The sequence below is a fragment of the Camelus ferus genome, chromosome 17, assembly GCF_009834535.1.
Source record: "Camelus ferus isolate YT-003-E chromosome 17, BCGSAC_Cfer_1.0, whole genome shotgun sequence".
NCBI classification, from domain to species: Eukaryota; Metazoa; Chordata; class Mammalia; order Artiodactyla; family Camelidae; genus Camelus; species Camelus ferus.
This window is the reverse complement of record NC_045712.1, coordinates 37,205,931-37,227,841: the sequence shown is the minus strand read 5'-3', so window position 1 is coordinate 37,227,841 and position 21,911 is coordinate 37,205,931. Positions and strand designations below refer to the sequence as shown.

The following is a 21,911-nucleotide window of genomic DNA, read 5'->3' as shown; positions in this document are numbered from 1 at the left end:
AGGCAGAGTTCTAAATGTCAGTCACTTGTTTGTGCATGTTTATTAGCTCCCAGCAACCTGCTCAACAGGCTTAAAGTGGTCTTTTTGGCTCACACATCACAAAAATCATTTGTTGAAATATGGAGAACCTGCTGACAACAGCTAAAGAGGGTGCTCGGGGAGGTGGGGTGGACGGGCTTAACAGTGAGGTTTTGCGATGTGGATAAACCTGAGTCATGAGCTGGTAAGACTAGCTGGTAATCTCTTACTAACTTTCACTTTGGTGAAACATGGACCCAGCAGTAGTTCCTCTCAGGGTGGGTGTGAGGAGGACTTGAGGTAACGCACACAAAACGCTTAGCACGGTTTGCATTCGTGGGTAGACGGGCTTCCCAGATGGCAGTAGTTGATATTACTTCTCTCAGGAACTAGCAACACAAAACATTACCTGCCTGTCTCTCTGAGCTGGGGAGGTGTGGGAGGGTTTGCTTCACACCTCAGAGGTGCCTGGTGCAGTCCAGCTGCACACAGGCTGACCTTGCAGGGCCCACCGGATCCCACCGACTGCTTCTTAACATGCCTAGATGCACCCACAGGGAGGGCTGGCTGGGGCAGCTGATGTCCTTCAAAGTCCAACGACCCCCATTTCTGGGCTCTCAGATGTCAGCCTGTGACCCCTCAACTGATAAAGCACATTCTTTACTGGGCATATTTGCCCTAACAAACTAACAGCCCTAGGTAATGCCTAATCTCACAATAGCTCAGGCTGGCTTATTTCAGCCCACCTTAACAGAGTCTTAAACCCCATGGCCCTTCACAGATCCTAAATCTCTTACATCACCTACAACCAATCTGAGTCTTGTGCACAAGCCGATCAGGCACCTTGTGACCCGACCTCATAAAAGACCCCCAAAACCAGCCCTTGGTGCTCACACAGGCGCCTCTCATCTGTATGGCCCTCTGTTGTCTATGGCAGTGTGCGCTACTAAACTCATTTTCTATTCCTGTACTTTATCTCAGGTAAATTCTTTTACCACCCTACGTCACCATGCCACTGATGGGCTGCCCACAACAGGCTGCTTTACTGTACTCAGACTGCCCTGTGCTCCTCAGATACCAAAATCTGCCTCTTCCTGGCAACAAGGCTTTTAACTTGTTTACACTGGCTTCAGGGGGATAGTTTTGGTTACCTTCCCCTGTGTTGTCATCTTAATGTCAAGCCCTTCTGGCAGAGGGGCTGCCAGCCCCTGACTTCCTCAACAATGTCCCAGAACAAGAGGCAGAGGCCCTAACTGGGCAGGAAGGAGCAAAGAGTCAGGAAGCCAGGGGCCCTGCGGCCTCTTCACACGTCCCCACAGAGGAAAGCAGTGTGGTGTGATGGGAGCAGGGCTCTGGGCTGACTCAGACGCTGGCTCAGTGAGAGCCCCACCACTGTGTGTCCTTGGGCAAGCCCTTTCACCATCCACACTACTGGCTGAAGACAGCCCTCCCTCCAGGAGTGCTTGGGAGGTGTGGGCAGTGTACTCCGAACCAAGCTGGGGGCGGAGGGCCATGGCATTAGAAGGGTAGCTGCTGGGACCACTGGGTTCTCCCCGACCAGATGCCTAGTGGGCTGAGTCAGCCTGTGCCCCATCCCAGGCCTGATATATGCCTTCTCTCCAGGCTCCTTGCAAAAAGGTTTTGCCCAGGCCCTTCCACAGCTTAGGAAAACCTGCTCGCCTGTCCCCAGGAATAGCACAGCAGTTGAATCTTTCTTCACCTTCTCCCCAGTCACTTGTTGATCCTACACCCTCTGGGCCCTCACCTGCTACACTTAGGAGCAGATACCATTTCCCCAGTCTCTCTCCTGGGTACACACCATTACTGGCAACTGACACTGGCACAGCCCAGGCAGGTTCAGAGGGCTTTGAGGTCTTGACTTCACTCATCCACATGACAGCCCCGTGGAGCACTGTCTCTCAACTTCAGACCTGCCCTTCTCCTCCCCTTGGCTCTCCCCTCTGCTCACACACACTAGTGCAAGATGGAAGAGGCCTGCAGGGTGTGGAGGGGGGTGGGGGAGGGAAGTCCTGGGGGCAGGGGCGGGCTAGGTGTGGACCCTGGGCGAGTCCAGTCTGCCCTCGGTGTGGCCTCAGGGTCTGAGGGCAAAGAATGTGCTCCTCCCCAACCATGTTCCCTGCCCTTGCAGGCCCGTGGGCTGGATGGTTAGAGGCCACTGATGACTACACCCCCGAGACGTGGTGAACACAGGGTGACATTGATTCCAGGGGCTACCTGGAGCCGGAAGCCCGGGAGATCTCAGTGCGCATTCTAAACTAAGGGAATAGTGCTGCAGGAGAGAAAAAACAAGCTGCCCCTACTGGAGGGGTGGACGCAGAGCAAAGAGCACAGGGCCTAGGAGTGGCCAGGGTGCTGGCTCTAGACCTGTCCTCTCAAGACGGCACCCCCAGTCGCTCGCTCTCGTTTTCGGAGATGGCCTGCACCCTATGGAGTGTGTATCTACTTTTACTTTAAACTAAACTGCAGCCCCTCCCAGTGCTGTGTGGCCTCTCTAGCCCTCTGACATGGCCTACACTCTGTCTATGGAGTATGATCTCTCTCTGAATTAATCTTTTACTTAAAAAAAGAAAACAAACAAAAAAAACAGATAGCAAGACAGCACCCCCTTCCACATGCCCAGTCCTTCATGATCTGTACTAACTCTCAGCACCATTCCGTAGGAGACCTGGCACTATCATCCCGTTTTCCAGATGAGGAAACTAGTTCAGAGACATTAATGCCTGCTGCCAAAGCTCACACAGCAGAGCCAGGGCTTTGACTCCAATGAACAGCCTCTTTCTCTCCCCTCAGATGTTGGCTGACAAAGGTTTCATGCAGCTGATGGCCTAGGATACCTGCTAGCTCTGTATTCATCTGGAGGCGGAGATGCTGGGTTAACCCAAGTGTGAGGTGGCTTTTGAACCTTAACCATCATCATCATATCCTGTTCTCATTTTGCTTTTCGGGTACCAGGCATCAGTCTCCCAGTTGGTGACAAATCCACCACAGTTCCCCAAAGCACACTGACCAGAGAGCACCTGTTCTAAAGCAATTACTGGCAAAGATGCTCTGTGGGTCAGGGACGGTCTCCGTGCATGAGTTTGAGCTCAGTATCTTCTGGGAATCAGGTGTGATTTCCCTTGGTGAAGACAACTGAGCTACGAGGTGTGAAGGACCAGGGCCCACAGCAGTAGACACCGCAGTGTGGCTCCTGACCCTACAGCTCAGAGAAAACACCATGAAAACAACGCACCTCCACGGACAATTTCCTACATCATGTCCATTCTCCTAATAACCCCAGGGGGTGGGTGCCGCCCCTGTCTCTAAGATCCGGACGAGGGAGGGAATGAGTTCAGGGCTGTGGGGCCCAAAGCGATGGAACCTGGAGGTGCAGACCAGAACCAGACCAGGCGTGTCTGACCCTGGAACTTAAGCTCCTTGTGGCCACAGTCTGCTTGTCTGGGAATCAGGAAGTGAAGCCGGGCCTTGAGAAGGCCATGGCTGATGGAAGCTAAGCAGAGGCCAAGAGACCCCAGGCCAGCCCTGCTGCTGTTGGACAGAGCTTCATTTCGTTCTCTGCCTCCCTTGGGCCTGAGAGCAGCTGGCACCTGGTCATGGAGATGGCTAAGGTGGGCCTGGGTGATCGGGGGGAGGGCTGTGTACAGGCACGTCTGCAGGGTCCTGGAGAATATGACCTTCTCACCTGAGGTGAGGGACTGTGCTCCTGAGCCACTCTCGGGGGCCACCGGGAGGCTGCTTAGGGATCTGCAGTGTCCCACCAGGTCTCCCCAAGAGCCTTGGTTCTGGGACTTGTTCCTGTCCCACTGTGGCCAGGAGGGGCAAGGCAGACAACTGTATTGACCCTGAGCATGTGCATGCCGGGAAAGGAGTGGGCAAAGGAGCAGGGAAGGTGGACAGGTTTTTGATGTACAGATGGGGACATGGGGACCTCGAGAGGAGCCATACTCCCAAAATGAATCTCCTGCCTGTGGACTGGAGGGAGGGGTTCTGGGTGCGAAGCTTAGTTTTGATGCTTATAGTCACCTGACCTTGAGCAAGTCACCTGGCCTCCTGAGGCTTCAGCATCTTGACCTGGAACAAGGCGATCATGATCCCTACTCCTTGAAGGGTTAGGTAGGGACTGAGTGAGGTCATGTGCAAAAGCAACTATACAGGGAAGATGCTTTCAACAACACTGCCTCCAAGCAGCCTCCTTTCCCCCGGATTAGGACTTTCACACGGTTCAACCCCTCCAGGACCACATCCTACTTCGGACTTGCTGATTTCTTTCTCAAAGTTTCTTCTCAGGGATGCTTACACAAATGCAGGCTCTATATCTGCCACACTTTCTCAGACTCTTGATGGTTTTGATTGGTCTTAAGCTTAGGAAGAAAAAAGACAAAGAAAAAGCCACTGGAGACACAGGGGTCGGTCTTCAGCTAACACGCAAGGAAGGGGTGAGATGGAGCAGGCCCAGAACTGACCTAACTCCTAAAGAGATGGAGTGCGGGGACTGCAGGCCTGTCCGTTTGTCCGTCCGTCAGCCCTGGATCTGCCTTGGAGGCCTCGGACCGGCATGCTGGCAGTTCTCTTTCACTGCAGTGCTTCCTGATTTCCCATGACCGAAAACACATCTATTGGTCAGCAGTCAGAAGACCTGTTTTTGTTCCTACTGGGAAAGGGGGAGGTGAGGGGTGAAGAGAAGGCGGGAGCTGCAGGGGGCACTTTCTCACACAGGCAAGAGTCCAGCTCTGAGGCTCCAGTCCTGCTCTCCTGCTCACCTGACCCCCTTCCCCCCTGGCTGGGAGTCGAGGAGGCACAGCCAGGGAAGAGTTGCCAGGTGACAACGGCACAGTGTGGTTTAGTGCAAATGAAACGGAATGTGCCCGGGGGACCACTGGGCCGTGGGGTTCGGGGAGAACGCTGCAGGCTCACATGGCAGGAAAGGTTTCAAGGCAGCGTTTCTGAAAGGAAAAGAAAAGGCCCACGGTCACAGAAGTAACAGTGAGCATGGGCTATCTTGGGTTGGGTGATGGGGTTGGCTTGATCCATGAGGGTACAACAAGGCAAGTTCAGTCACTCTCTAGTAAAGAGAACAGAAGAGTACGAGACACACACTTGAGCCTAAAATCTCCTGTGCTGAGAGCCTCACAAAGGTTAAGTGCATCTCCTCCATGAAGCAGAAATCCTGGATGATAAATCTGACAGATCAATCCCAGCCCTCCTCTGAGTTCTGGGCAGGAAGAGAGGAAGGAGATCTCAATACAAGTCAGCAAGAGCATCACAAAACTCCCCAGCTGGATGGAATATGGGTCAAGGAAAGCCTGGGCAGGGGAGCCCTGTCAATTCTCCCTGGAGCTTCTCAACAGGTGGTGCTTTGCGCAGAAACTGCATTTAAGCCAGACCCCAAGGGCTGAGAAACACCAAGCGAGGCTGCCGTGGAGGGGAACTTGACTTTTCCCACGGATCCCTGGCCTAAACTCTTGACGCTGTGACAGTGTGTGTGGTTACTTCATATATTTAGAAAGCAGGCCTTGCAGAACTCTCCTCACAAGCCTTGTTGGAAAAGCCCTGACCCAGAAACCTGAGAGGGCCACACCATGCCTGATGCTGTCCATCTGCGGCATCGGGAAGGTTCTGTGTGCCTGGGTCACTGATTAAGAGCAGCACGAGGTACTCGTGCTGGGACAGGGCATAGGCTCGGTGTGGGGGAAGTCCTTCGGGCCCACAGAGTGCAGGGTCACGGACTTGCCTGTACCTGTACTGCTTTTAGAACTCTGGGCTCGCGGGGGGCTTAGCTGGAGCTCAAGGGACTTCTGAGAGGAACATCTGTCCGAGACAACTGACACTAAATCTGAGATTCCTTTCTTATGGCACTGTTACCAAGCCAATGAGTGGTTCCAAAAGATGAACGTGGTTTTTAGTGTGTTGCTGCTCTGAGCACTGGAAGCAGGACAGCAAGGGTTACTCTTATGGGCTGAACTGTGCCGCCCCTATGCTGATGTACCAACCCCCAGTATGTCAGAATATGGCTGGTTTTGGAGACAAGACCTTTAAAGAAGTAATTTAGTTAAAATGAGGCCAACACGGTGGGCCCTAATCCAATCTGCCTGGTGTCCTTATAAGAGGAAGTGAGGACGCAGAGAGACACCAGTGCTGCATGTGCATAGGGGCACGACCATGTGAAGAGACAGGAAGAGAGCGGCCACCTGCAAGCCAAGGACAGAGGCCTCAGGAAACCGAACCTGCTGGCACTGTGGGCTTCAACGTCCAGGACCGTGGAAAATAAATTTCTGCTCTTTGTCACCCAGCCTATGGTGTTTTGTTATGGCAGCCTGAGCAGACTAATACAGCTGTCCAAGCCAAGAAAGCCTTGATGGAGACGCTGAAATCAGGAGGACCACTGACAGACACACCCTGGAACTCGCTAACGGCTCAACTCCGAGCCCTGGTGCTCCACAAGGGCCACTCCATCCCGAGCACTGTCCTGAGGCACCTTTCCTCAGGCAGAGACAGCCAATCCTGCTTCCAAGCTTTCCCAATCCTTCAATATGAAAGCACAAGGCCAGACACTTAACAAGTGCTCAGGAAATGGAGGTGATATCTACTCACTGTTCGGCCACATTTGGCTCAAGAGAATCCGTTTCAGTGGGTGTTTCAGGCAAGGAGGAGCCGGACTCCTGTATCTGGCACAACTCCTCATCTGTGATGATGTCAAACACAGCGTCGTCGGGCGGCCTGCAGTCTGCGTTTGCACCTGGAGCACAGAGGCAGGTCAGCAGAGAAGAGGAACACACAGTTACTCATGGGATGCGGAGGGAGTGCAGCTATGCAGGACAAGCCACCAGGGCGCACTCAAAGTGCTCACTCAACTGACAGCTTTCTGTCCAGATGGCGAGAAATGGTTGTTGGGACCAGAAAAGCAGGGGAGAGGACTACAGATGAAACTGAATGCACAACGTAAATGATTCCTCTGAAGCCTCTTACGCAGGGGCTTAGGAAGGTTTCAAGCTTTCACATATTCTCTAAGGCTCCTTATTTGGAAGGAAAAAATTTTAAAAGCCTATCAAAATCTTATCAGCAAAGAAGCTGACGAAAAGGTAAACACACTTCCTGCTGCTGAATCCCTGCTCCATCAGATGCAGACACCTTTCATGCCTCTTTGAGAGCATGGTTCTGTCTGACCTGCATTTTCACCGCAATCTGCTGGCGAGTGGGAAGGAACCTCCTCCCGCTCAGGGAGCTGCAGTAACTACTACTGTGCTTCTGACCAGGGGACTCGTGGATGACTCTGTGGGCCGCCCAGTAGGAAGGATGCAGTGTGGAAGCTGCTGTGCCAGTTGTCCCCCCAGTAAGCACTCTCTTGCACATGATGGAAAATGTGGTGGCAGGTCTGAGGCAAAAGGAGGAAAGACCGAAAGAGACAGAAAGACAGACAGACAGAGGAGGAGACAGGAAATGTCAGAAATCAGAACAAGTAATGTCAGTACGCTGGCACCGTGCCACCCTCTGTCATCACTGGAACATCCATCAGTGAGCCAGGCAAGGGGAAGATTCCTGGGCTGTTCAGCAAGGAGAAAAGTTCATGTGAAATATGAGTTCCCAGTGGGCCCTGCTATGTGGCTAATGGGACAGGCCACGCTTTAGAAGGAACATTCTTCCTCTTGTCTAAAGTCTGCAAGATGGAGGGCTTGAGGCATAGGCTGAGAAACAGGACCAAGGATTGGTTTCTTTCCATAGACCCAGCCACACTCCTGAATCTGCCTTCTGAGGCTGGCAGAGGGAAGGAAGGAGGAAGAGGGAAGGGAAAATGAACAACAGGGATCTAAAATGATGCCCACTGAGAGAAATCAAAGGAGACTTAAATAAACAGAGTGCTATACCATGTTTGTGGATTATAAGACTTAATCATGTTAAGATCAATCCTCCCCAAACTTATCTAGAGATTCAATGCAATCCCAATCACAATATTAAAGGATTTTTTGTAGAAATTGACTAACTAACTCAAAAATTTATATAGAATGGCAAAGGACCTAGAGTAGCCAACAATTTGATAAAGAACAAAATTAGAGTATCCACTCTGGCTGATTTTAAGGCTTATTATAAAACTATGATAATCGTAACAGTGTGTTATTGGTGAAAGTAAAGGTACATAAATAAATGGAGTAAAATAGAAAGTCCAGATACCAACCCACCTATATAAAGGCAACTGATTTTTAGCAAAAGTGCAAAAGCAATTCTATGGGAAAAGAACAGACTTTTCAACCAATGGTGTTGGAACGATTGGCCAACCATATGTAAAAAATGAATCTTTGGGCATAGCTTGAACTATATAAAAAAATTAACTCAAAATGGGTCATAGATTCAAATGAGAACCTAAAGCTATAAAACCTTGAGGAGAAAAACAGATCTTTGAGTCCTTGGGTTAAGCAAAGGTAAACATGATACTAAAAGAACAGAAAAAAAATCAATCCATAAGGGAAAAAACTGATCAGACTTCACCAAAATTATAAACTTCTCTTTAAAGGAAAATTTTAAAAGAGAGGCTATCAATTGAGAGAAAACATCTGTAAAACACATATCTGATAAATAACTCATATCCAGAATATATAAAGGACTTTCATCTCAAAAATTCAAAAAAAAAAAAACATACTAATGATGTGCAAAGTACACCTTCCCATCATCCCTGAGCAGTTCTTTGTACCCAATATAAGTAACAGGGCCTGCCACCTTCCTTGATGATCCAGTTAAATGAAAGAGGAACTAACATATTTCTGAAGGCTGGCTGGCCTGGATCCAGGCAGAGGCCAAGGAGGAGTCCAGGGGACCAGCTGCAGGAGGCAGTGATGCTTGAGCACAGGTGAGACTCAGTTGCCCCTGCCATCTCAGCTCTGCCTCCCTGGTGCTCTAAGTGCCCCAGAGGGCAGCCTAGGCTGGTCTGCAACGGCTGTGCTCAGAGAAGCAGCAGCAGGAACCAAATCCCACTTCCTTTTACTGAGCTGAGTGGAAGGACATGAAGGAGAATACATCTTCCTTGGCTGCTAAGAGAGAATGTGAGCTCCAGGGGAAGGATATGCTCAGATTCAGCTCCTGGCCTTTGGTTACCCTGGGAGAGAGGGCTGGATGCTGGGGCTAGGACCCTGGGATGCAGTGTTTTCCAAGGTGTGGGGTGCGTTTCACTGGTGGTATGTGAGTTAAGAGGTAAACAGACCTCGTGTTAAAAAACACTGAATCATACCAGGAGAAAGTTATTCCCTTTTCAATTCTCTTTTAATTCTAATTACATCAAAAAGAAAGTCTCAAATGGGTGGTACTACCTTTTTGGTGCCTAAGTTTGGAAAACACTGAATTAAGCTGGTTCCAGCTAACCAGCCACAACAAAACAGAAGTGGGGGGTGGCACGTGGGGACACTGAGCAGCAGCAGGAGCCTGACCTTGGCCTCCGGAAGCCTGGAGCCCAGCTTGGGCTGGTGACGGGGTGGGGCTGGGCTCTCCCTGGCTGGTGCCCGAGCCGGTGCTGTCAGGGGAGCCGGGACCTTGGCTCAGCTTCTGGAAGCAGGCCCGACAGCAGCGCTCCCTTTTGCCACTGTGCTTGCTCAGGACGTAGTTGTTGCAGCAGTAGTAACAGAAGATGCGGCCACATATCCTGGGGACAGAATGGGCACAGGCTGTGAGGACGCCACAGCACAGGCCTCGCGTTACCTGCTCGGCACCGGAGCTGGGCTCTGTGCTGGGCTCTGGACGCTACGTGTCTGGTCAGAGCTGCCTCTGTCCCCACCCTAGGGTATGGCCTTAAGACCATCTTGTAAGATTCCAAGAGAGCCATCCTGGTAAGTCCAGTGGAACAAGGTGTTATCTCCTAAGGTCCTGAAGGCAGGCCAAACCTCCCCTTCCCTGACACTGTGAGGCAGGTGCCCATCCCATGCCTCTGGGGCTAGGCCTCTAGGAGACCACCCCCCCCCCGCCCCCCTGTGCTGACGATCTCCATCTGACCCCGACCCAGCCCAAGTGCCATTCCTGCCTGCCCTTCCGTAGGCCCTGGGGGGCTGGGGTCTTTGCTCTCTGTGTTCCTCCAGAAAAGTCCCAGCCCCTGCTCTCTTTGGGAGCCCATAAGGCTGTTTCCCCTCCGATTCCTGCAGGCCAACAGAAGACAGAGAGTTGCTGGTCTCTGGGTGCTCCACATCCCTGTGCGCCCCCTTAACTCTGCCCACCCTGTATTAGACTCTCTTCCCATTCAGGGATCCTTGAGTGTCCTGCTGGGACCCTACCTAACACACTCTCCTTGACTGTTTCCCTTGAAACCAAAGGCTAGATGGTCGGCTGTAGTGCCAATGCCTGCCATGAGCCCCTCCTTCAGAGCCATCTGCTCTTGTTCTGGGCCCTGCCCGGTGCTGCCTGCTGACCTGCAGTGGTGCCGCCGTACCATCCAGCTGAACTCCCGCTTGCAATCCAGGCAGTGGTTTGCCTCTGTGTCCCCAAGCCACTTCTCCTCAGCACTGAGCTTCTGTTGGAATTCCAGGGCATCCGACTTCTGCCAGAGAGCATCCTTGTCCCTGGGTCAAAAACGCATTAGAAAAACAGAAGAAGGAACCCATGAAAGCAACAGAACTATCTCTAGTTCATTTCAAAAAACTGCTTCCGAATTTCCCAAGACACAAGGAGAATTCACTTTTATCTTGGAAATAACCCCTGCTCTAGGTCTCCTGTCATCCCGCATTAGTCCCAGACTCAGCAGACAACACACACATCCTTATTTGACACCACATATGCAAAGGCACAGGGAAGGCCTGTGATGTCTGTAAAAGGCTCTAATAACTGCAAAGAGCTGCTGGCATTGAGTAGGTCACCCACTGTTCAGGCATCTAAATGACAGTGCATACGGCCACTGGGAGTTTAAGCTGTCACGTGCTGCCATGGTTACAGACAGTCCACGTATTGTGTTGTGAGCTCAAGGGCATGAATAGACTGCCCACGTAAGTCTTAAATGTGCTGGAGATCCTTCAAGCTTTTATGATTTGTTTACACAACAATTAATGGAAAAGATTCAAACTTCAGCCTGAAAATTTGTCGGGATGTAAATCTCCCCTACTCCTTAGAGAGACGGCACAGCCACTGCAGGAAGCATGCAAGACTAAAAGAAGTGGGAGGCTTTTCAGGAAAGTCTGGCAGCGTCCAGATATGCCCAATGTACCAGGGAAGGTGTGTATACAGACTTTCTTATTGCTGTTAATTTTGGGGGCTCATGGCTTCTGACATGGGAAGGTTAGTTTGTCCCTGGATGGAATCCCAGCCACCAGCCTGAGGGTTAATGTGGCTCCAGCAACAGCTCAGCCACTGATGACTAAAACCAGAGCCACTTAGGCCCTGAGAGAAACTGGCTCCATCACCAGCTAGGAACTCCAAGTCAACCACCGACCTTTCCCCTCCAATACAAAACCAGAACATGGACTTGACTGGCTTTGCAAGGATGTTTGGGATTGTCAGGAAGCAGGAAGATTCATTCTCTGGACCAGCATCATTTTCCTATCTGGTCCACAGCTTGTCCTTTCTGTCCCTAGGAGGCTGGGCCCCCAGGCCCCCACATCCTTGGAATGTGGGAATGCTGTCAGAACCTGGGCTTTTCCATCACAAGCCTCAGGAAGGTGTCTGAGCTCAGGGGTCACAAGTGCCTTGAGTTCTTAGTCTGCAAACTCATGACATGTGGCCAGAGTTTTTAAGCTTCCAAATAAGTTATAATTTAATATTATCATTTCAGAAACAAATTACTACATTTAGGCATTGCTTATACACAGATGCTAACACTGCAAAGATAGGGCTAACTAGATCTTACGTGGCTCTTGAAGGAAAGACCCAAAACTATAAACCAATTCTATGAAGTGTTCTGGACAAAATTTTGAAACTGAGTCTGAGTAAGCCTCTATTGGAGCAGTGGTTTTCAACTCTGGCTCACTGATGCCTGGATCCCATTCTCTGAAATTCCAGTTTGGTTGGTCAGGGTGGGGTCTGGGCCTGGGCATTATTTTAGTAGTTCCCCTAGTGATTCTATATGCATCAGGGGTCAGAACCACCACTCTGGGTTTAACTGTCAATTTATAGGAAACACAGAGGATGGAAGAGTATGTTAAATGACACCACTGGGATGCAATCAGCAAAGCCTAGGCTATGGGAAACTACCAGCTGAATGATCTGGTTTCCTTCAAAGTAAACTGCAAAGGAAAAAAAAGAGAGATGGTGGGAAAACCATACACTAAGTAAGAGAGATCTAAAAACACCTATCGCCATGCAATATATACATCTAATTTAGATCCTAATAAGAAAAAATTATAAGCAATTGGAAAAATTTCAAACTGACTGGATACTTGAAGATGCTAGGAATCAGTTAATTTTTAAGCATAGTAATGACATTGTGGTTGTTTAAAATAGAGAATCCCTGCCTTGGAGAGATATGCACTGAAATATTTGCAGATGAAATGATATGATGTCTGGAATTTGCTTCAAAATAACCTGGGGAGGTGGGGGAAATGGATGGGGCCCTGGATGAAATAAGACTGACCATGCCCTGAATAATGTTGAAGCTGGGAGACAGGTACACAGGGTGCATTATGCTACCCCATTTCTGTGTTTTTGAAAATTTCCATAGGAAAAGCTTTAAAAGAATTTGGAATGACTTGCCAACATTTAAAAGTCAGGCCAACTTCACATAAAAATCCAGATTTCCACTTTCTCTTAAGAAGTAAGGTGATCTGGCAACCCTGGGCTCGGAGCCCACATGGCAACAATCAGCAGGAGCAGAGCACACTGTGTCCTCCGGCTTCTCCAAGCCCTCTCCTGGCCCGGTTCACACACTTACATCACTGTCTGCTAGCTGTAGGCACCGGAGTTTGGGACCCCAGGCACTGGGGAGAGTGAGATGGAGGAAAAGTAGCGTGAAAGAGGGGCAGGGGAATGGAGAAGTCCTTGAAGATATTAAGCATCAACGGTCATCACTCCTGTGGCTGAGATTCTGAAAACAATTAACAAAGCAACATGAAAACAGGATGAACACTAGTGGGAACAGTGAAATTCACTCTTCGAAGGTTACCAAGGGCCTGAGCAGACCCTGTACATGTCGGGGGTGGGGCAACAGAACACAACTGGACGGGGGCCTATTTCTCTCAAAGAGTCCTTTCAAGAACAGCTGCGCTTCTTTAAGGAAGAACCAAGCTCAGAGGCGACCTGTTTGTCCTGACACTCACCTAAGCAGCTCTATCAGCCGCTCCTCCAAGTACTTCTTGGTTCTATTCAGGTCATCCAGGTCAGCGAGCATCTTCTGGTCGTTCTTCTCCCGGTCTCTCGTCTCCTGGCAAAGTCTGTCGTAATACTCCTGGATCTTTGTCTTGGCTTCTTCAAGTTCCTTCTGGGTCCTGGTGGAGGAGTAGGTAAGTCTTCCTGATCACCCACTACTTCCGGCTTCCCCTGTGCCTCTGGGCTAACCCAGTCCTCTAATGAGGGGCCCCAATGCCCTCCATAGGCAGAGCCCCTTGGCACTGCCTGCTCACAGGCTGTACACTCTCCTAGCCTTCAAAACTCCCCTCACACCCCCAAACTCTTCACATCACTACCCCCCATGCCAAATACAAGGGGCATTCTAGGAGAGCAGACTTCAGGTCACCAGGTGCATCCCAGGTGGGCTGAACACTTGGTTCTTGGGCAGAGACTGAGGTTGTGAACCCCTGCCCAATTGGTAAGGTTCATAGGCTGGTGATGGGAAGATATGCAAGAGGAAAAAGGAGTCAGGACAGAAAGAAGAGAGGCGTAGCTTCCTGGAGGTGACCACACAGAAGAGGACCTGTCCTCCATGTGTCTTTGGGACTCTACACATGGGGCTTGGTGCTGGGCACACAGCAGGCACTGAATTCACACTGCCAGGAGTTCGACCTGACAGCCCTGAGGCCTAAGGAACTCTGTTCTGGGCGCTGCGGAGTCTCAGTCCGTGGCAGGGGGCTGGCTGAACCGCGGTCTTCCCGCCCTTGCCTACTTCTTCTTTGGCTCGTCTATCCCCTAAGGCAGTGGTTTCCCAGGGATGCTTTATAAAGCAAGGCATTCATAAAAGCTCCATTACAACAGGGCTCCGCAAGGCTAATTAATTTGTACCTAATCCAGTTGTCTTTCTATCCCCAGTATCAAGAGTCAAGAGGTTGTTTACTAGACACTGATCTCATGGGTGTGCACACACTTATGCACAATGAATAAAATAAAGTCCAACCCTGGGCAGGTGGGCTGTGCAACTTTAAGCAGCTAAAACAATCACTCTGAGATCTTGCAAATAACTAGTTCTAGCATTAAATAAAAGATACCTCTGACTTAGGAGGTTCTCGCTATTTAAATTATTACGTGAATACAACCTGGCTAAGGGCAGCCAGAGTCCTATACGATTAGAACTCTGGAAGGAAGAAATGTGCATCCAGGTTACTGAACATCCAACATGCTCTGGATCTCCCACTGAGCCAGGGCCCAGGCCTAGAGGCGGGGTAGGAGATGCGTAGAAAAGTTAAAGCTCCAGGACAATTTGGTGTGTCTGTCTTTGCTGGGGGCACAAACACAGTCGGGTCCTAGCACTTGCGGCAAGACTAATTTGGCCACATCACAGACTGTGCGCTGACGCTTGTAACTCTGGGCAGCCCCAGAGCCTGAAGACGAGGGGGCTCGGGAGGCCTTGGGGCGGGACAGATAGGGCCATACTTTGCCACTAACACAATCCTGATGACAAGGTGACACATGATGTGCTCCAAAGACACAGCACCGGAGAGTCTGCAGAAGGACAAACAGCGTCCTGGTTCCTGGGACGCTCACCCACTCTCGCATGAGCTTGGGAGAACCTCACACCTAACCCTGCAGCTTCTCATTTCACAGGGAAATGAGGAAGAACTCAAGTCAAAACTCCACAGTGGGGAAAATATACTCACACACCAGCACCCTAAAGCAAAACAAAACACAAAACGATCTGTCTGTGTATTTTCTAGGGTAATTGTTGAGAAAAAGACTCTGGAGCCAAATGTCTGAGTTCCAATCCTACTATCATCACTTACACACTGTGTGATTCTGAGAAAGTGACTCCACTCCTCTGGGCCTCACTTTCCTCATCTATAAAAGTGGGATAAATAATAATGCCATCCTCACAGGAGTATTAGGAGGGTTAAATGGGTAAATAAATACAAGTAGTCAAAATGGTACCTGCCACATTTCAGGCATTATTTAAATATGTGCTGTTATGAGTACCATGATTATATCCCAATTTTTATTCCACTTCAGTTTTTCCAGAGCATGAAGTTAGTGAACTACAATATGCCCTGCTGGAGATGAGATGATGGGATTAAGAGGGGGTTCCACAGCTTTCTTGGGGCTGAGACAAGCAGACTGCCAAGGCCCGTGGGGCGTGCTCTGGCATAAGCACTTTCTGAGTCTGTGGCTTTTCTTGCAAAAGGACTCCTTTAACCTGACGTGCATGGCTGACTTTCTAAATGACTGCACCAAGCACCCTCTTCCTTGAAAACTCTAACCCCAGCCGTGTGGGCGGACCGCGTTGCGTCACTAACCTGTCCAAGTCACGGCGCAGGGCAGCCCCCTCCTCGTCCTTCCTCAGCACGGCGGCCTGGCACTCTGCGAGGTGCTTGCTGGTGCGGCTCAGCTGCTCTCCCATGTCTGCCTGGGCAGCCTGGCATGGGACAGCAGCGAGAAGATGCTCGGCTGCAGAAGACCGTGCAGGATGCCATCGAGTGACTGGCCTACCCTCCACATCGCCTGGCTGGGTCACTTCTAACAGGAGGGGCTTTTGTTTGTTTTTAAGTCCCACAGACCAAGAAGCAGCATGTGTGAGGAGTGGGACAGACTCCTACTTATAGTTATGTCCCTCAAGCATCAAGTGCAACGGGTTGTAGTGGCTGGAGGGGCAGCAGGTGTCCAAATCTCCAAGGTGGGAGTGGAGGTGGGGTGGCAGGTAGCAGGGTTCACTGACAAAAGTCACTGCCCTGAAGACAGGTTTCAATGCCTCTCCGGCTCTAGCTCAGGTCAGAATTGCTGACTGCAGAGAGTATCTGCAGAAACGACTAAAGGCGACAACTTCTTTCCCTTCCATAAGACACAGGGGCTGGTGAAAAACCACACTTGGCAGCTCCAGCCAGGTGTCTGGGGAGGGGGAAGGACCATGACACAGACCCAGGGTGTCTACAAAGGTGAGCTAACAACAGCTTCCGTTGGGGCACTGGAAATCCTACAGGGAGCCTGCTCTGATGGTCCAGTGAAAGCCAAGCCAGATCCCGTCCCCTGGCAGGTCCACAACTTGGGAGCGGAATGACTAGGCAGAAGGTGGGCCAGCCGCTGCTCAGGGCCCGCAGGAGCACTTCCCCTGGGCCTCGGTGGCCCGAGCCTACCTTCAGCTTCTCCACAGCCTCCTCAGCGGCCTGCAGCTGCCGGCCTCGCTCCTCCAGCTGGCCCCTGAGGCTCCTGCACTCCTCACTGGAGGTCTGGAGAGGACAATAAAGGGATCAGGAAAACAAGGTCCTTGCTCTGAGCTCCCTCAGCCCCATTTCCCCAGAGGCATAAAACAAGCTACCTCTGTTTTCCCCAAATTCAATAAGCTTTAGGCTTCACTGGTAACTCAAGGCTGTCAAGCTTAAGAAACTCAGCTTGGTCCTCAAGCTTAGAATTTCCTTTCTGCCAGGGAAAGGGTGGCATATGAGCCACAGGGATCCACATGAGGTGGGGTGGCACCGGATGGGAGGCACATCTGTGGAAACACAGGAGTTGCCCGAGAGAGGGTCAGGAGTGGTCTGAGAGTACACGGACCCAGAAGGAGACATGTGATAAGCATCGGAAGCCAAAGGCCCGTGTCCGTCTGCCCGTGTCCTCACTCTTAACCCTTTTTCTCTGTGCAGTTCAAGGCACACGGTAATTACTGTTCTCATAAGCTCGTCTATCCCAAGGGCTTTGTGAAAGTGAATTGAGTCAGTTTCCTACAACTGCACTTGCTACCAGGATGAAGGGACAGAGAACCCAGGGACAGGACTTGAGGCAGTCAGGATCTCACATGCCCAAAGGGGCTGGACAAGTACATAAATGAGCATAAGGAAAATACTAGAGGAAGCAAGAATAAACAAATGGGACCTAATGAAACTTACAAGCTTCTGCATAGCAAAGGAAACCATAAGTAAAACAAAAAGACAACCTCCGAAATGGGAAAAAATTTTTGCAAATGAAACCGAAAAAGGCTTGATCTCCAGAATATACAAGCAGCTTATATGACTTAGTAAGAAAAAAACCAAACAACCCAATCCAAAAATGGGCAGAAGACCTAAACAAGCAATTCTCCAAGGAAGACATACAAATGATCAATAGGCACATGAAAAAATGCTCAATATCACTAATTATCAGAGAAATGCAAATCAAAACTACAGTGAGGTATCACCTCACACCAGTCAGAATGGCCATCATTCAAAAGTCCACAAATGACAAATGCTAGAGAGGCTGTGGAGAAAGGGGAACCCTCCTTCACTGCTGGTGGGAATGCAGTTTGGTGCAGCCACTGTGGAAAACAGTATGGAGATTCCTCAAAAAACTAGGAATAGACTTAATCGTATGACCCAGGAATCCTGCTCCTGGGCATATATCCAGAAGGAACCCTACTTCAAAATGACACCTGCACCCCAATGTCCATAGCAGCACTATTTACAATAGCCAAGACATGGAAACAGCCTAAATGTCCATCAACAGACGACTAGATAAAGAAGATGTGGTATATTTATACGATGGAATACTACTCAGCCATAAAAACCGACAACATAACGCCATTTGCAGCAACATGGATGCTCCTGGAGAATGTCATGCTAAGTGAAGTAAGCCACAAAGAGAAAGAAAAAAACCATATGAGATCGCTCATATGTGGAATCTAAAAAAAAACCAAACAAACAAAGCCAAAGCATAAATACAAAACAGAAATAGACTCATAGACATAAAATACAAACTTGTAGTTGCCAAGGGGGAGGGGGGTGGGAAGAGATAGACTGGGATTTCAAAAATGTAGAATAGATAAACAAGATTATACTGTATACCACAGGGAAATATATACAAGATCTTATGGTAGCTCAAAGAGAAAAAAATCTGACAATGAATATATATATGTTCATGTATAACTGAAAAATTGTGCTCTACACGGGAATCTGATACAACATTGTAAAATGATTATAAATCAATAAAAAATGTCAAAAAAAAAAACCGAAAAAAGAAAACACTAGAGGATGCGTGCCTCCTTTAAAGTGGGCAGCCCCCACCCAGCTCTTGCTGACTGCTGCCATGTAGAAATCAGGGCACAGGCTGTAAGATCTTCCAAGATTTCAAAAGCACCACCAAAACTAAATTTGTAAACATCCTGATCTTGAAAATGTTGGCTAGTAATTAAGAAAAAAATTCCTTGTGGGCCAAACTTGTCTGTATGGCCTGAGTTTAGGCTTGTGGGTTAAGGCAGCCCTCCCCAGCGCTGTGTCCCTAACACGTTCCTGCAGGGAGAAGGATGCTGTAAGCTAAGACAGCGGGACAAGCCCATATTGGCCTGGGCCCCCACAGAACATTCTTGGTCCCTCATGTGCCACATGGCTCAAGGTGCATCCCATCCACCTGGGGACCCACCAGCCCTGCCATGGGAGACTGGAGCAGCTCAGAGGATCAAGGTGACGGTTACCTTGAGTTTGCTCTGGTAGTCCATGATCTCGGTGCTCAGCTGGAATTTGAGGGTGTCAAGCTCCTGGCATGCAGTCTCCCGGAGGCTCTGGGCCTGCTGCTCGGTCTGGGCCAGCTGTGCCTGCAGGCCAGGCAGTGAGCTGGCTGCCTCCTTGGCCACCTTCAGCTTCTCCTGCAAGCTCTCCTTCTCTTGCTGCAGCTCTGCCACTTGGTGTTCCAGGCCCTCCCGCTCCCTGGAGGCTGCCTCCTTGGCATCCTGAAGCTCCTGGACAGCATGAGCCAGCGCCCCTTCCATCCGCTCTTTCTCCGCAGTCAGCACACAGACCTGGATGCCGAGCTCGGCCGTGTCGGTGTTGGCCCGGTGCAGCTGCTCCTGCAGCTCCGCGTGTTCCAGCTGGGCCTCCTCCGAGCTGCATTTTGCCTGGCACAGCTCTTCCCGCAGGGCTTGGAGTTCCTCCTCCCTCCACTGGGCCTCGCCAGCCCTCTCCTCCTGTAGTGTCCCTTCGCGCTCTGAGCACTGCAGTAGTTCTTGGACATGGGCCCTGTTGAGGGCTTCATTCTGCTCCTTCAGTTGCTGCACAAGGGCCTTGTGCTCCCTCAGAGCGGCCTCGGTCACACTCAACTGGCTCTGCACCTTCTCCTGGTCCCCCAGGGCTGCCTTCAGCTTGGCCTGGAGGTCCACCATCCCCACCTGCAGTCGCTGGGCCTCTCCCTGATGGATCTCCAGCTGCACCTGAGACAGGGCCAGCTGGGCTGCGAGCTCCTGGGGTGTGTGGTCTTGAGGTGGGCTGAGCCCCTGGTGGCCTTTGTCTGCTGTGAGGGTCTCAATCAGGTGGGTCTGCTGGCGGCACTGGCCTTTAAGAGCTCTGAGCTCCCCTGCCCGGGCCTCTGCCAGCTGCCGGCACTGCTCCATCTGCTCCTGCAGTTGCTGGCACTCGGCCTCTTTGCTTTGCAGGGCAGCCTCCTTCTCTGCTATGTGGGCCCTCATGGTCTCCTTGGCCCTCTTCACAGCCAGGAGGCTCGCCTCCATCTGGTCTCCCATGTGCCGGATGCTGGCCTGCTCTGACTCCAGAGAGGTCAGGGAGCCCTGGATGGCTGCCTCCCGCTGCTGCAGAGCTTGGTAATCAGCCTGCAGGGCCTGAAGCTTATCCTCCAACAGCTGGTTGCGCTCAGCCACACTCTGCAGCTCCTTCTCCAGCTCTCTGTTGGCCTGTTGGAGCCTCTCCTCCTGGCTGCCCCCTTGCATCTTGGGATCATCTGTCTGTCCCTCCTGCAGGCCCCTCTGATCCTCCTCCAGCTTCTCGCAGGCCCACTGCAAGGGGGAGCTCAGAGTCTCACTCTTCTCACCCGCCACGGGCAGATCTGGGCCTGGCTGCACAGCAAGTCGCTCCAGCATCCCCACCTTCTGGCTGAGGTGGTCTTTGTCCTGGATGAGCTGCTTCTTCTGCTCCTCCAGGTCACTCACGTGCTGGCTCACCTGTGTCAGCTGGGTCTCCAGGAGCTGCAGCTGCCGTGTCAGGGACCCAGCCTCCTGCTCCAGCAGCTCCTTCTCCTCCTGCTGCCGCTGCTCCTCTCGCCTCACCTCCGCAAGCTCTTCCTCCAGGAAGCTCAAGCGGGCCAGCGACTCCTGTAGCTGGCAGTGGAGCTGGGCTGCCTCCTGCCCCTTCAGGGACAACTCTTCACGGAGTGGGGCCATCTCCTCCACCAGGCGCTCCAGGCTGGCCCGGGCCTCCTCCTTCAGCTGCAGCTCCTTGGCCAGCTGCTCCAGCTGGGCACTCTGCTGCCTGCTGAGCTCCTGGACTTGGGTGTGCTCCCCTTCGAGGGCCTGGAGCTTCTCCCCCAGCTCCTGGATCTCCAGGGCCAAGTCATTGGGGCTGTGCTCTTGCTGTCCCTTTGCGTTTGTGTCTGCCTTCTGCTTGGCCACACCCAGCTGGTCTGGGACATCAGCTGAGTGCTGCTCCTTACTGCCCAGGGAGTCGCGTGTGGCCTTGAGCTCCCAAGCCAGTGGTCGCAGCATGCACTCCAGCCGCCGCAGGGCAGAGTGGTAATCCTCCTCCTTCTCAGCGGCACCCAGCCCCAGGGCCTGCAGGCACGCCTGCAGCTCCTTCACGGTGTTCTCTGTGGCCTGGGTGACCTCCCACTGCTTCTGGAGCGCAGCCACCATGCCAGCGAGGCGCAGGTTGTCCTCGGCGGCAGCGCGACCCCTGTCCTTCTCTACCTGCAGCTGTTCTCCTTGCAGGCTGACAGCCGCCCTCAGCTCCTGGTTCTCTCTGTCCAGCTGCTGCATCCGCTCCTGCAGCTGCTTCTCCCGCACCTCCAGCTGGTCCAGCTCCAGCCGCATATCGTCAAAGCCCTCCAGGGCCTCATTGTTTAAGGGGTTGCTCAGGTCAAGGTTGGAGGCCATCTCCTGAGTCTGGGGAGGAAAAACAAAAACAGGTGGCTTAGGGATGAAGCTACATGGCTGCTTGGCAAAGCGTTAGTTTAATGAGAACAGAAGTAAAAACACAGCAATTACATGACCTAAGGTTAGTCCACTGAGCTATTCAAAGGACTAGAACATCTTCGCTCAAAGCATCACTCAACAGCACACCCTAAGAAACATGACGCCACATGCATAAGTTCCACTGAGACTCAGAACTTGCATTTCCCATCCAGCCTCCATTATTGGTAACATAAGGGATGCTGGCTCTTAGAGAAATGAATTTATAGTAAATTACTGTTCACCTACTGCACCATACCCACAATTCCCGCTGTGATTAAACCACAAAATAGGGTAAAAAGTTAGTGTATCCTCTACTCTTTATGCTTCTTAAGTTGATTACTCTTTTTTCATTTTGCTGATTAATTTCAGTATTCTTTCCTATTAAACTATAGGATACATTCACATTTCTAACAAGATTAATAAAACTTACCCTGCCCACTAACATTTACTGAGCACTAGCCTACACCAAGCCCTTGAGCATTGTATGTGTGCAGCCTCGTTCACTCCTTACACCCGCCTTACAAGTTGGAATGACTGTTATGACCCCCATTTTATGGATGGGAGAGCTGAAGTCACCTTCCCAAGGTGACTTTAAAATAATAACCTAGGTGGCGGGTAACAGAGTCAGGATTTGATTTTGCTGCTTTTTAACCATAGTGCTAAACTGCTTCTTTTAAAACACCTCAAGAATTAAAAAGAA

The 21,911-nt window shown here is 51.1% G+C and overlaps 1 protein-coding gene across 4 annotated transcripts in view; it reads right to left on the bottom strand.

Annotated features, from left to right (window-relative positions):
• FYCO1 (FYVE and coiled-coil domain autophagy adaptor 1) overlaps nt 1-21,911 on the bottom strand; it is a 69,205-nt gene that overhangs the window by 23,717 nt on the left and 23,577 nt on the right. For 2 of the 4 annotated variants that reach the window (XM_014561989.2, XM_014561994.2), the window contains exons 8-14: nt 18,731-21,142; nt 16,428-16,520; nt 15,594-15,712; nt 13,254-13,421; nt 10,422-10,571; nt 9,453-9,664; nt 6,631-6,775 (exon numbers count right to left, since the gene is read on the bottom strand). In XM_014561989.2, the coding sequence (XP_014417475.2) occupies nt 6,631-6,775; nt 9,453-9,664; nt 10,422-10,571; nt 13,254-13,421; nt 15,594-15,712; nt 16,428-16,520; nt 18,731-21,142 (3,299 nt within the window). Of the gene's footprint in view, nt 1-17; nt 4,983-6,630; nt 6,776-9,452; nt 9,665-10,421; nt 10,572-13,253; nt 13,422-15,593; nt 15,713-16,427; nt 16,521-18,730; nt 21,143-21,911 lie in introns of those variants that run through there. The other 2 variants (XM_032459019.1, XM_014561984.2) reach the window with 2 other exon arrangements.